The 13753-nt window shown below is 41.1% G+C and overlaps 2 protein-coding genes across 6 annotated transcripts in view; both read left to right on the forward strand.

The window, feature by feature from the left end:
* The window catches only part of LOC127535536 (E3 ubiquitin/ISG15 ligase TRIM25-like), a 36054-nt gene extending 23124 nt beyond the window's left edge, over nt 1-12930 (forward strand). Inside the window, exons 1-3 of one of the 5 annotated variants that reach the window (XM_051953833.1) lie at nt 519-545; nt 8809-8850; nt 10568-12930. In XM_051953833.1, the coding sequence (XP_051809793.1) occupies nt 10700-12358 (1659 nt within the window). In that variant the 5' untranslated portion in view covers nt 519-545; nt 8809-8850; nt 10568-10699 and the 3' untranslated portion in view covers nt 12359-12930. The other 4 variants (XM_051953831.1, XM_051953832.1, XM_051953835.1 and 1 more) reach the window with 4 other exon arrangements.
* LOC127535537 (E3 ubiquitin/ISG15 ligase TRIM25-like) lies at nt 1029-3941 on the forward strand. Its single transcript, XM_051953836.1, has 2 exons — nt 1029-1048; nt 1699-3941. The coding sequence occupies exon 2, from the start codon at nt 1831-1833 to the stop codon at nt 3487-3489; it is 1659 nt and encodes a 552-aa protein (XP_051809796.1). The 5' UTR covers nt 1029-1048; nt 1699-1830; the 3' UTR covers nt 3490-3941.
* Nucleotides 12931-13753: the final 823 nt, after the last annotated feature.

Here is a 13753-nt window from a genome sequence, read left to right on the forward strand (position 1 = left end):
AGAAAGAAGATTTTATTAATTCACAAAGAAGATTTGTTTTAAAAAAGTGGAGAAAAACACTGAAAATGTGACACTAGAGCACTTGTGCTGAGTACAGAAAGTGCAACCAGTCGTTTCTCCATCCCTAATATGTGACTTTAAATGAGCACAAAGACTTGAAAAATGTGAAGATTCAAATATGTATTCCTCAACCTGGATATTCAGACACATCTATGAGGTCTAGATGGTTCAGGCTGTGTGTGGTTTTGGTCCATGTGTGTCTTAAATGTGCAGAAAGACTCGGAATAATGAGGACATCTTGATATGTTTAATGGAAACCTGACATTAGTGTTTACTTTAATATCTTGGTGTATCTGTGGCAGACAGTAAACAGCGATCCAGATCCATTCATACATGGTTTGATTTAGCACCGATCCACTGGTAATGTCTCGCACAACAGCCGCTGCCTCTCGAGCTGAACTGTGCATCGATCTGCTAGTGATGCCTTGGGGCTCCAGGAGGAAGTTTATCCTTTATTTAAAACAGAAGAGCGCAATCAGCCAGCTGTGTTTTCTCGCCGTTCTTCCCTCTGAAGTCCTCTTTTTCAGGTAATAACACAGCTGTGTAAACTACAAAACATGTTGTGACATCTCTAATGTCTCAGTTTGCATGAAAGTTTGTGTTTTGTTGTTGTTCTTCTGTGAAGAGTTTCCAGTAAGTCTGTGGGTCACTCAGCTGGTTAGTGGAGACCTCATGGTTTAGAGTCTGACTGCTCAGCTGCTGCTGGTGTTTAAACGAGTTCGTATACATTTTGTGAGAAACAGTCAGTTTAAGATACAAACTTGTAAAGAAAATACGTTTAATAGTTTAGAAAGAGTTTAAGATATAAGTTAGACAGCACGTATTAAGACCGAATGCATTCATTTGAGAATACTGGTGTAGTTCTTTAATGCATTTGCTGAAAACGGTAGATTTTGTCTGTGTTTTGTAAAGTAATTCCTCTGATACAGACCAGTCAGAGGACAGAGAGCTGTTTTCTATCATTCTCCTTCCTGGTCCCTTTCTAAGGGTACAACATATCCAGTAATTATATGTCTACAAAGAAACTCAGACAAAGAAGAATGTTAGTGCGGCTGGATTTGATTTAACGGAGCTGGATAACACAATGTACCGAACGAAGCTAGTTAAAGGCTAATAAAATGGACCGAACATGGCTAGCTAACGGCTAATAAAATGGACCGAACATGGCTAGCTAACGGCTAATAAAATGGACCGAACGAAGATGGCTAACGGCTAATAAAATGGACCGAACGCAGCTAGCTAACGGCTAATAAAATGGACCGAACATGGCGAGCTAACGGCTAATGAAATGTACCGAATGCAGCTAGCTAACGGCTAACACCAGTCGACACGAATATAAAGTTTATTCTGTAACTTTGCTCCTAAGCCAAACTTTTAAGGTTTTAACCAGTCGTCACCACAGAATATATCTATCAACATTATTATAATCCCAGTGAATTTTGATGCATTGCAGATCTACAGTAACTTACTGTTAACCGGTTCTACAGTAGATACTTGGCCATTTTACAATAATTAAGCCGTATAACCTGCAGAAAGTTTTATACAATATGTTGTATATAAGGACTGGACACAGCATGTCCTCTTCTAGAATGAATCAGTCCCTCTTCTTTCAACATATTTCCTGGTTCCTCCCTCTAGATCTGCACTGTGAGGATTGGTGGAACCAACGTGGAGTGAAGTGGAAGAGCTGAAAGGCCACATTGACTGCAGGATCAATCGAATTTGAGTTGGAGGAGAGAGAAACTCAGTCGCTGCTGCTCAGAGGAGAAAATGGCTCAGGAAGGAGTTCAGCTGGACCAAGAAACCTTCTCTTGTTCCATCTGTCTGGATCTACTGAAGGATCCGGTGACTATTCCCTGTGGACACAGCTACTGTATGACATGTATTAATACCCACTGGGATGGAGAGGACCAGGAGGGAATCCACAGCTGCCGTCAGTGCAGGAAGACTTTCAGACCGAGGCCTGATCTGGCGAAAAACATCATGTTAGCAGCTTTAGTGGAGGAGCTGAAGAAGACTGGACTCCAAGCTGCTCCTGCTGACCACCACTATGCTGGACCTGAAGATGTGTCCTGTGATTTCTGCACTGGGAGGAAGAGGAAGGCTGTCAAGTCCTGTTTGTTCTGTCCAGCGTCTTACTGTGAGAATCACCTTCAGCCTCACTATGATGTACCTCCATTGAAGAAACACCAGCTGGTGGAGCCCTCCAAGAACCTCCAGGAGAACATCTGCTCTCGTCATGATGAGGTGATGAAGATGTTCTGTCGTACTGATCAGCAGTCTATCTGTTATCTCTGCTCTGTGGAGGAACATAAAGGCCACGACACAGTCTCAGCTGCAGCAGAAGATACTGAGAGGCAGAAAGAGCTGGAGGTGAGTCGACTGAACATCCAGCAGAGAATCCAGGACAGACAGACAGACGTGAAGCTGCTTCAACAGGAGCTGAAGGACATCAAGGTCTCTGCTGATAAAACAGTGGAGGACAGTGAGGAGATGTTCAGAGAGCTGATCCATCTGATCCAGAACAGAAGCTCTGAGGTGGAGCAGCAGATCAGATCCCAGCAGGTGATTGAAGAGAATCGAGTCAGAGAGCTTCAGGAGAAGCTGGAGCAGGAGATCAGGGATCTGGAGAGGAAAGACGCTGAGCTGAAGCAGCTCTCAGATACACCAGATCACAGCCAGTTTCTCCACAACTACCCCTCAGTGTCAGCACTCAGTGAGTCCACACACTCATCCAGCATCAGCATCCGTCCTCTGAGACACTTTGAGGACGTGGTAAAAGATGTGAAAGAGGTCAAGGAAGAAATACAGGAAGTTCTGAAGGATACCTGGGAATGCACCTCGCAGATGATCTCTCTTCCAGATGTTTTACTGTCACAGCCACAACCAACAACCAGAGCTGATTTCTTAAGATATTCATGTGGCTTCAGTCTAGATCCAGACACAGCACACCCACAGCTGTTTTTTTCTAATGGAGACAGAAAAGTATCGGTGGTGGAATACAGTGTGAATCATCCTTATCATCCAGACAGATTCAGTTTTTACTATCAGGTTCTGAGCAAAGATTGTCTGATTGGACGTTCTTACTGGGAGGTGGAGATGACAGGGTTAGTTAATGTAGCAGTCGCATACAAGAGTATCCGCAGATTAGCAGATGAAAGTGCATTTGGGATGTTTGATGATTCCTGGTCATTAGAGTCTTATAACAACAGTTTTGAGTTCATGCACGATGGCGTCCGAACTCCTGTCTCAGGTCCTCGGTCCTCCAGAATAGGAGTTTATCTGGATCACAGTGCAGGTATTCTGTCCTTCTACAGCGTCTCTGAAACCATGACTCTCCTCCACACAGTCCAGACCACATTCACTGAGCCGCTATATCCTGGACTCTCGCTTTATTGTACTGGAGTCACAGCTGAGATCATTATTTGAAATAAACTTACATCTGTCACAGTTCAGGGGTTGAAATCAGAGATTGAACTCATCGTGCCTTTTATTCTAAACATGAAAATATCAGCTTCTCTGTGATCTGAATGTTTGAACTTTTGTATGGATCTGTTTGTTTGCTGCAGTTTTTCTTCTTCATGAACCTCAGCAGAGAAATCAGCAGACCTTCTTCTCCCACAGAGATTTTATTCTCACCACTTTGTAAATGTGTGAAGAAATGTAGGATTGCATTTGTTTTGAATGATTAAAATGATTAAATGATCTTCAGCTGATGCGATTTAAACCTGTTATTCTGTTTGTTATTGACAAGGAAATCACTGATTAACTGAAGTTCTGGGTTTATTTTTACTGAATTTTTCATCTTTTTTTGTTTTTAAGTGTTTGGTGTGTGAATAAACTGCTGGTTTTAATCATGAATAAAGCTAATTTGATCTTTTTTTCTGTGTAGAAAGAAGATTTTATTAATTCACAAAGAAGATTTGTTTTAAAAAAGTGGAGAAAAACACTGAAAATGTGACACTAGAGCACTTGTGCTGAGTACAGAAAGTGCAACCAGTCGTTTCTCCATCCCTAATATGTGACTTTAAATGAGCACAAAGATGTGAAAAATGTGAAGATTCAAATATGTATTCCTCAACCTGGATATTCAGACACATCTATGAGGTCTCGATGGTTCAGGCTGTGTGTGGTTTTGGTCCATGTGTGTCTTAAATGTGCAGAAAGACTCGGAATAATGAGGACATCTTGATACACACGGACAAAATTGTTGGTACCCCTCAGTTAAAGAAGGAAAACCCACAATTCTCACTGAAATCACTTGAAACTCACAAAAGTAACAATAAATAAAAATTTATTGAAAATTAAATCATCAAAATCAGCCATCACTTTTGAATTGTTGATTAACATAATTATTTAAAAAACAAACTAATGAAATAGGGCTGGACAAAAATGATGGTACCCATAACTTAATATTTTGTTGCACAACCTTTTGAGGCAATCACTGCAATTAAACGATTTCTGTATTTGTCAATGAGCGTTCTGCAGCTGTCAACAGGTATTTTGGCCCACTCCTCATGAGCAAACAGCTCCAGTTGTCTCAGGTTTGATGGGTGTCTTCTCCAAATGGCATGTTTCAGCTCCTTCCACATATGTTCAATGGGATTCAGATCTGGGCTCATAGAAGGCCACTTTAGAATAGTCCAACGCTTTTCTCTCAGCCATTCTTGGGTGTTTTTGGCTGTGTGTTTTGGATCGTTGTCCTGTTGGAAGACACATGACCTGCGACTGAGACCAAGCTTTCTGACACTAGGCAGCACATTTCTCTCCAGAATGCCTTGATAGTCTTCAGATTTCATCGTACCTTGCACACTTTCAAGACACCCTGTGCCAGATGCAGCAAAGCAGCCCCAAAACATTACTGAGCCTCCTCCATGTTTCACCGTAGGGACAGTGTTCTTTTCTTCGTATGCTTGGTTTTTGAGTCTATGAACATAGAGTTGATGTGCCTTACCAAAAAGCTCCAGTTTGGTCTCATCTGTCCAAAGGACATTCTCCCAGAAGCTTTGTGGCTTGTCAACATGCATTTTTGCAAATTCCAGTCTGGCTTTTTTATGAGTTTTTTTCAGCAGTGGTGTCCTCCTTGGTCGTCTCCCATGAAGTCCACTTTGGCTCAAACAACGACGAATGGTGCCATCTGACACTGATGTACCTTGGCCTTGGAGTTCACCTTTAATTTCTTTGGAGGTTGCTCTGGGCTCTTTGGATACAATTCCAACGATCCGTCTCTTCAATTTGTCCTCAATTTTCCTCTTGCGGCCACGTCCAGGGAGGTTGGCTACTGTCCCGTGGGTCTTGAACTTCTGAATAATATGAGCCACTGTTGTCACAGGAACTTCAAGCTGTTTAGAGATGGTCTTATAGCCTTTACCTTTAAGATGTTTGTCTATCATTTTTTTTCGGATGTCCTGGGACAATTCTCTCCTTCGCTTTCTGTTGTCCATGTTCAGTGTGGTACACACCTTTTCACCAAACAGCAGGGTGACTACTTGTCTCCCTTTAAATAGGCAGACTGACTGATTATGAGTTTGGAAACACCTGTGATGTCAATTAAATGACACACCTGAGTTAATCATGTCACTCTGGTCAAATAGTTTTCAATCTTTTATAGAGGTACCATCATTTTTGTCCAGGCCTGTTTCATTAGTTTGTTTTTTTAAATAATTATGTTAATCAACAATTCAAAAGTAATGGCTGATTTTGATTATTTAATTTTCAATAAATTTTTATTTATTGTTACTTTTGTGAGTTTCAAGTGATTTCAGTGAGAATTGTGGGTTTTTCCTTCTTTAACTGAGGGGTACCAACAATTTTGTCCACGTGTGTATGTTTAATGGAAACCTGACATTAGTGTTTACTTTAATATCTTGGTGTATCTGTGGCAGACAGTAAACAGCGATCCAGATCCATTCATACATGGTTTGATTTAGCACCGATCCACTGGCAATGTCTCACACAACAGCCGCTGCCTCTCGAGCTGAACTGTGAGCAGAAGTGTTAGTACAGCATTTTGTGAAAGTCCATAGTAATGGAAATCTGGGTGTAGAAGAAAGAAGGGCAAGAAGAAAGACAGTGGGGAACCACATTGAAGCCCTTGAGGATGTTGATGACTATGACAGTGCAGTAAATGTAGAGTTTTCAATGGAGGAGCTTAATATGGCATTAAATGACTGTGGGAAAACTACACCTGGAGAGGATGATATTAGTTACTGCATGCTGAGGAATCTCAGCGAAAGTAGTAAGAAAGTTTTGTTGAGGTTGTATAATAGAGTGTGGGTAGAGAGTAGTCTGCCAGAGCAGTGGAAGAAGGCGATAGTTGTCCCAATGTGTAAGCCAGGTAAAGATCCCTGCCAAGCTGCAAGTTATAGACCCATAGCTTTAACATCACATGTGGGAAAGCTGATGGAAAAAATGATCAATAATTGACTACTGTTCTTTCTTGAGAGTAATGAGTTGTTAAAAGGTCACCAATATGGGTTTAGGAAAGGTAGAAGCACAGTAGACCCTTCGTTAATTTTAGAAGATGAGGTCCAGAAGGCCCAAGGTAACAAAGAGTGTGTGGCTGCCGTGTTCTTTGATGTTGAGAAAGCGTACGATATGATGTGGACGGAGGGTTTGATCATTAGGTTACATCAGATGGGTCTACGAGGAAGGATTTTAGGGTAGGTTAGGGACTTTCTATCAGGAAGAACAATAGCTGTACGAGTAGGGGGGATGTTAGTTTGAAGTATGACGTTAAAATGGAACACCGCAGGGTAGCATTGTTAGTCCAGTAATTTTCTCCGTTATGATTAATGACATTTTTTGTAACATGGAGTCCTCGGTTGGAGTGTCATTATTTGCTGATGATGGTGTAATGTGGAAAAGAGGTAGGAACATCAAGTATATAGTTAAAAAAAGTACAATAAGGTAGAAAGCTGGGCATTAATGTGGGGTTTTAGATTTTCTGTAGATAAAACTAAGGTTATGTTTCTAACTAGAAAGAGAGTAAGCAATGATATTAAGTTGACACTATATGGGCAAAACTTGGAAAGAGTGAATGAGTTTAAATATTTAGGACTATGGTTTGATAGCAGGCTGACTTGGAGGTTGCATATTCGGAAAACTGAGGAGAGATGTAAGAAGGTAGTGAATGTGATGAGATGCCTTAGAGGGCGGGACTGGGGAGCAAGTCGAGTATGCTTAAAAATAGTGTACACAGCATTAATCAGATCTGTTTTTGATTTTGGATGTGTAGTATATAATTCGGCAGCACAAAGTAATTTAGTGAAATTAGATGTAGTGCAGAGCCAGGCGCTGAGGATTTGTTGTGGAGCAATGAAGTCAACTCCAGTGTCTGCCCTTCAGGTAGAGTTAGGAGAGATGCCTCTAAAATATAGAAGAATGCAGCTACTGTTGACATATTGGGCAGGTCTTAGGGGTCATAAAAGTAATCATCCAGGTTTAAAACTGTTATGTAGTTGTCAAGAAGGGGAGCGAGCTCAGCTGAACAGTTTTGGGAGGATAAGTAGACGAAAAGCTCGAGACTTTGGTATTGCACAGATGGATGTTAGTCCTGCTGTTCCGATCTCTGTAGTCCCCCCATGGATATTGAAAAGGCTTGATGTAGATCTTGAGCTACAGGGAAAGAAATGTAGTAGTAGTAGTGTAACAGGATATATAGAGAAGAGGTTTTCCTCCTGGTTAACAATATATACAGATGCGTCAAGGTTAGAAGATGGGAGGGTTGGGATTGCTTTTGTTATTCCAAGTCTTGATATTAGAGTTTTTAGAAGAGTAAATGATAATATAGCAGTGTTTACGGGAGAGTTAGTGGCAATTTTGTTCACGTTACACTGGGTAGAAGGAAATGCAGCAATGCAAGTAGTTATAGCATCGGATTCCAGTAGTGCGTTAATGAGTATACAAAATATGAGGTCTGAGTCGAGGCAAGATATAGTATAAGATATATTACAAGTGGTTTATCGAATAAATGTGTCTGGAAAACAATTAGTTCTTCTCTGAGTACCAGCACACATAGGAGTTGAAGGGAATGAGCTGGCAGATGCCTATGCCAAGAGAGGGGCAAGAAAAGAGATGGTGGATTCTCAAATTAAGTACAGTGAGGCTGAAATTAAGAGCATAGTTAAAAAGAAGTTAGAGAGTGAATGGCAGAGAGATTGGGATGAGGAGGTAAAGGGATGGTTTTATTATTCATTTCAAAAGAAGATTAGGGGGCCAGGGATGGGGGGTCTGTTGGCAAGAAAAGAAGAAGATGTAATAACTAGATTGAGATTTGGACATACATGATTGAACAGTACTTTGAAACTGATTGGAAAGCATCCTACGGGGCAGTGTGAACACTGAGGAGAGTGAGAGTCGAGCATGTTTTGATGAGATGCAGGAAGTATGAACAGCAAAGAAGAGTTTTAAGTAGATGTATGGAGAATAGAGGGTTAATCTTTTCATTGGGGACTGTTTTGTAGAGAGACTCTACGTTCGATGTATATAAAGAGCTGCTGATGTTTCTTCGTGTCACTGGGCTAATTAGGAGAATTTAAGAAGATGTTGACCGCTGGGGACTTCCTGGCCCACACTCCTTACCGGAAGGTGGCGGTAAATGCAACCTAAAGTTTTTTTGCCAACCGCCATAAAACTAAAAAAGAAGAAGAAGAAGAAGCCGAACTGTGCATCGATCTGCTAGTGATGCCTTGGGGCTCCAGGAGGAAGTTTATCCTTTATTCAAAACAGAAGAGCGCAATCAGCCAGCTGTTTTCTCACCGTTCTTCCCTCTGAAGTCCTCTTTTTCAGGTAATAACACAGCGGTGTGAACTACAAAACATGTTGTGACATCTCTAATGTCTCAGTTTGCATGAAAGTTTGTGTTTTGTTGTTGTTCTTCTGTGAAGAGTTTCCAGTAAGTCTGTGGGTCACTGAGCTGGTTAGTGGAGACCTCATGGTTTAGAGTCTGACTGCTCAGCTGCTGCTGGTGTTTAAACGAGTTCGTATACATTTTGTGAGAAACAGTCAGTTTAAGATACAAACTTGTAAAGAAAATACGTTTAATAGTTTAGAAAGAGTTTAAGATATAAGTTAGACAGCACGTATTAAGACCGAATGCATTCATTTGAGAATACTGGTGTAGTTCTTTATCGCATTTGTTTAAAACAATAGATTTTCTCTGTGTTTTGTAAAGAAATTCCTCTGATACAGACCAGTCAGAGGACAGAGAGCTGTTTTCTATCATTCCCCTTCCTGGTCCCTTTCTAAGGGTACAACATATCCAGTAATTATATGTCTACAAAGAAACTCAGACAAAGAAGAATGTTAGTGCGGCTGGATTTAAAGGCAGTAGAGGAGATTTAATTTCCTACGACTTTGAACGTAGCATGCGCATGCGCACATACAACCTCTCTCACCCCCCTCTAACCTCCCCCCTCTTAACGTTTACGAAGAAACGCCCCCCTCCAGAAACTTGCGTAGCACTCGTGAAGTTGTCTTTTACGGCTGGGTCCCCCTGGATCTTTATCTGCCATTATGTAAAAAAAAAAAAAAAAAAAAAGATGAGCAAAACAAGTCGCCAGCTAACTACGAAGCTATACCAAAGCAACACATACACAAAACACGTAAGTCCAAGGCTTACGTAATCTACGTAACTAGGCCTGAGCCGGAAGATTTTTGATTGACAGGAAAGGGAGCAAACCAAACACCTCGGTCCGAGCGCTTTGATTGGCTGATGTTTTTCAGGCCCTGCCATGTCCACAGTTATTTTTATTTATTTTTATTCTTTTAGAGACCATACATACAAGTCCACTAAAGGTCAGTATATTCATTTTATGTGAATCAGACAAATTAAACGAAAAAAAAAACATCCTCCATAATGCCTTTAACGGAGCTGAACAACACAATGTACCGAACGGAGCAAGCTAACGGCTAATAAAATTGACCGAACGAAGCTAGCTAACGGCTAATAAAATGTACCGAACATGACTAGCTAACGGCTAATAAAATGTACCGAACATGGCTAGCTGACGGCTAATAAAATGGACCGAACATGGCTAGCTAACGGCTAATAGCATGTACCGAACGGAGCTGGGTAACGGCTAACAAAATGTCCCGAACGAAGATGGCTAACGGCTAATAAAATGACCGAACATGGCTAGCTAACGGCTAATAAAATGTACCCATCGCAGCTAGCTAACGGCTAACACCAATCGACACGAATATAAAGTTTATCCTGTAACTTTGCTCCTAAGCTAAACTTTTAAGGTTTTAACCAGTCGTCACCACAGAATATATCTATCAACATTATTATAATCCCAGTGAATTTTGATGCATTGCAGATCTACAGTAACTTACTGTTAACCGGTTCTACAGTAGATACTTGGCCATTTTACAATAATTAAGCCGTATAACCTGCAGAAAGTTTTATACAATATGTTGTATATAAGGACTGGACACAGCATGTCCTCTTCTAGAATGAATCAGTTCCTCTTCTTTCAACATATTTCCTGGTTCCTCCCTCTAGATCTGCACTGTGAGGATTGGTGGAACCAACGTGGAGTGAAGTGGAAGAGCTGAAAGGCCACATTGACTGCAGGATCAATCGAATTTGAGTTGGAGGAGAGAGAAACTCAGTCGCTGCTGCTCAGAGGAGAAAATGGCTCAGGAAGGAGTTCAGCTGGACCAAGAAACCTTCTCTTGTTCCATCTGTCTGGATCTACTGAAGGATCCGGTGACTATTCCCTGTGGACACAGCTACTGTATGACGTGTATTAATACCCACTGGGATGGAGAGGACCAGGAGGGAATCCACAGCTGCCGTCAGTGCAGGAAGACTTTCAGACCGAGGCCTGATCTGGCGATAAACATCATGTTAGCAGCTTTAGTGGAGGAGCTGAAGAAGACTGGACTCCAAGCTGCTCCTGCTGACCACCACTATGCTGGACCTGAAGATGTGGCCTGTGATTTCTGCACTGGGAGGAAGAGGAAGGCTGTCAAGTCCTGTTTGTTCTGTCCAGCGTCTTACTGTGAGAATCACCTTCAGCCTCACTATGATGTACCTCCATTGAAGAAACACAAGCTGGTGGAGCCCTCCAAGAACCTCCAGGAGAACATCTGCTCTCGTCATGATGAGGTGATGAAGATGTTCTGTTGTACTGATCAGCAGCTGATCTGTTATCTCTGCTCTGTGGAGGAACATAAAGGCCACGACACAGTCTCAGCTGCAGCAGAAGATACTGAGAGGCAGAAAGAGCTGGAGGTGAGTCGACTGAACATCCAGCAGAGAATCCAGGACAGACAGAAAGATGTGAAGCTGCTTCAACAGGAGCTGAAGGACATCAAGGTCTCTGCTGATAAAACAGTGGAGGACAGTGAGGAGATGTTCAGAGAGCTGATCCATCTGATCCAGAACAGAAGCTCTGAGGTGGAGCAGCAGATCAGATCCCAGCAGGTGATTGAAGAGAATCGAGTCAAAGAGCTTCAGGAGAAGCTGGAGCAGGAGATCAGGGATCTGGAGAGGAAAGACGCTGAGCTGAAGCAGCTCTCAGATACACCAGATCACAGCCAGTTTCTCCACAACTACCCCTCAGTGTCAGCACTCAGTGAGTCCACACACTCATCCAGCATCAGCATCCGTCCTCTGAGACACTTTGAGGACGTGGTAAAAGATGTGAAAGAGGTCAAGGAAGCAATGCAGGAAGTTCTGACGGACTCTTGGGAATGCACCTCACAGATGATCTCTCTTCCAGATGTTTTACTGTCACAGCCACAACCAACAACCAGAGCTGATTTCTTAAGATATTCATGTGGCTTCAGTCTAGATCCAGACACAGCACACCCACAGCTGTTTTTTTCTAATGGAGACAGAAAAGTATCGGTGGTGGAATACAGTGTGAATCATCCTTATCATCCAGACAGATTCAGTTTTTACTATCAGGTTCTGAGCAAAGATTGTCTGATTGGACGTTCTTACTGGGAGGTGGAGATGACAGGGTTAGTTAATGTAGCAGTCGCATACAAGACTGTCAGCAGATCAGCAGATAAAAGTGCATTTGGGATGTTTGATGATTCCTGGTCATTAGAGTCTTATAACAACAGTTTTGAGTTCATGCACGATGGCGTCCGAACTCCTGTCTCAGGTCCGCGGTCCTCCAGAATAGGAGTTTATCTGGATCACAGTGCAGGTATTCTGTCCTTCTTCAGCGTCTCTGAAACCGTGACTCTCCTCCACACAGTCCAGACCACATTCACTGAGCCGCTATATCCTGGACTCTCGCTTTATTGTACTGGAGTCACAGCTGAGATCATTATTTGAAATAAACTCACATCTGTCACAGTTCAGGGGTTGAAATCAGAGATTGAACTCATTATGCCTTTTATTCTAAACGTGAAAATATCAGCTTCTCTGCGCTCTGAATGTCTGATGAACTTTTGTATGGATCTGTTTGTTTGCTGCAGTTTTTCTTCATGAACCTCAGCAGAGAAATCAGCAGACCTTCTTCTTCCACAGAGATTTTATTCTCACCACTTTGTAAATGTGTGAAGAAATGTAGGATTGCATTTGTTTCCATTGTAAATATGTTTGTTTTCAAAAAGATATACAGCTGCTGTGCTGTAAAGCCGTAGCTCTGATCGTTGTTGACGAGGAAATCATTAATAATAACTGAGGTTCCGGGCTTTTTTTTCATTTTTGTTTTTTTGTTTTTACATGTTCAATGAGTGAATGAACTGTTGCTTTTAATCTTGAACAAAACTGATTTGATCTTTGGTCTGATTGGAAAGAAGATTTTATTCACAAAGATTTGTTACAGACATAAAAAAGAAATGGTCAAAGACTGAAAATATACCTTCTGACTTGTTTTTGGTAGATTAAAGCCTTTATAAAAAGTACATTGTGTCCTATGGAAAACTGTCAAGCTTAGGAATCGTGTGTGTGTGTGTGTGTGTGTGTGTGTGTGTGTGTGTGTGTGTGTGTGTGTGTGTGTGTGTGTGTGTGTGTGTGTGTGTGGTGTGTGTGTGTGTGTGTGTGTGTGTGTGTGTGTGTGTGTGTGTGTGTGTGTGTGTGTGTGTGTGTGTGTTACATTTAACTGACTGATTTGCAATATCCAGGTTAGGATTCTATATTATGTGCCATTATATGTGACAAATCTATTGGATTATATACATTTACCAGACTGATTTAAATATTGAAGTTAAGGATGTGTATAATCTACAAATTTAAATGTTACAATTAAAACATTGTGTAATTTATATATTTAGGTCAAACATCTGCACTATAATATGTGATGGAAACATAAGATAAACATTTAACATTACATATACCATACATTTAGTGGACTTTTTAAAATATGCGGACATACAAATATATCTGACAAATTTACCTGACTCATTTGAATATTGAGGTAGACAATATTATGTAATTAAAAAAGCTTGTTATATATGAAAAATACACAACATATTTAAATCTTAAGGTTCAGACACTAACAAACATTTACTGGACCTATTTTAAGGTTGATGTAAGACCCACCAACATAATATATAGCATTAATTTACCATATAATGTTCAATATGAAGATTTGGGATCTACAGTATCATATATTATAAAAATACGTCTCAAATAATTCCATGCTAAAGTTAAGACCCTATAATGTTCTACACATAGGCCTAATTTAACAGACTAATTTGAATATTATGGTTAAGAATCTCTTTT

The sequence above is a fragment of the Acanthochromis polyacanthus genome, chromosome 9 (genome assembly GCF_021347895.1).
Source record: "Acanthochromis polyacanthus isolate Apoly-LR-REF ecotype Palm Island chromosome 9, KAUST_Apoly_ChrSc, whole genome shotgun sequence".
NCBI lineage: Eukaryota > Metazoa > Chordata > Actinopteri > Pomacentridae > Acanthochromis > Acanthochromis polyacanthus.

Coding starts and splice junctions, on each gene's coding strand:
- LOC127535537 (XM_051953836.1), top strand. CDS start 1,831: ATGGCTCAGGAAGGAGTTCAGCTGGACCAAGAAACCTTCTCTTGTTCC.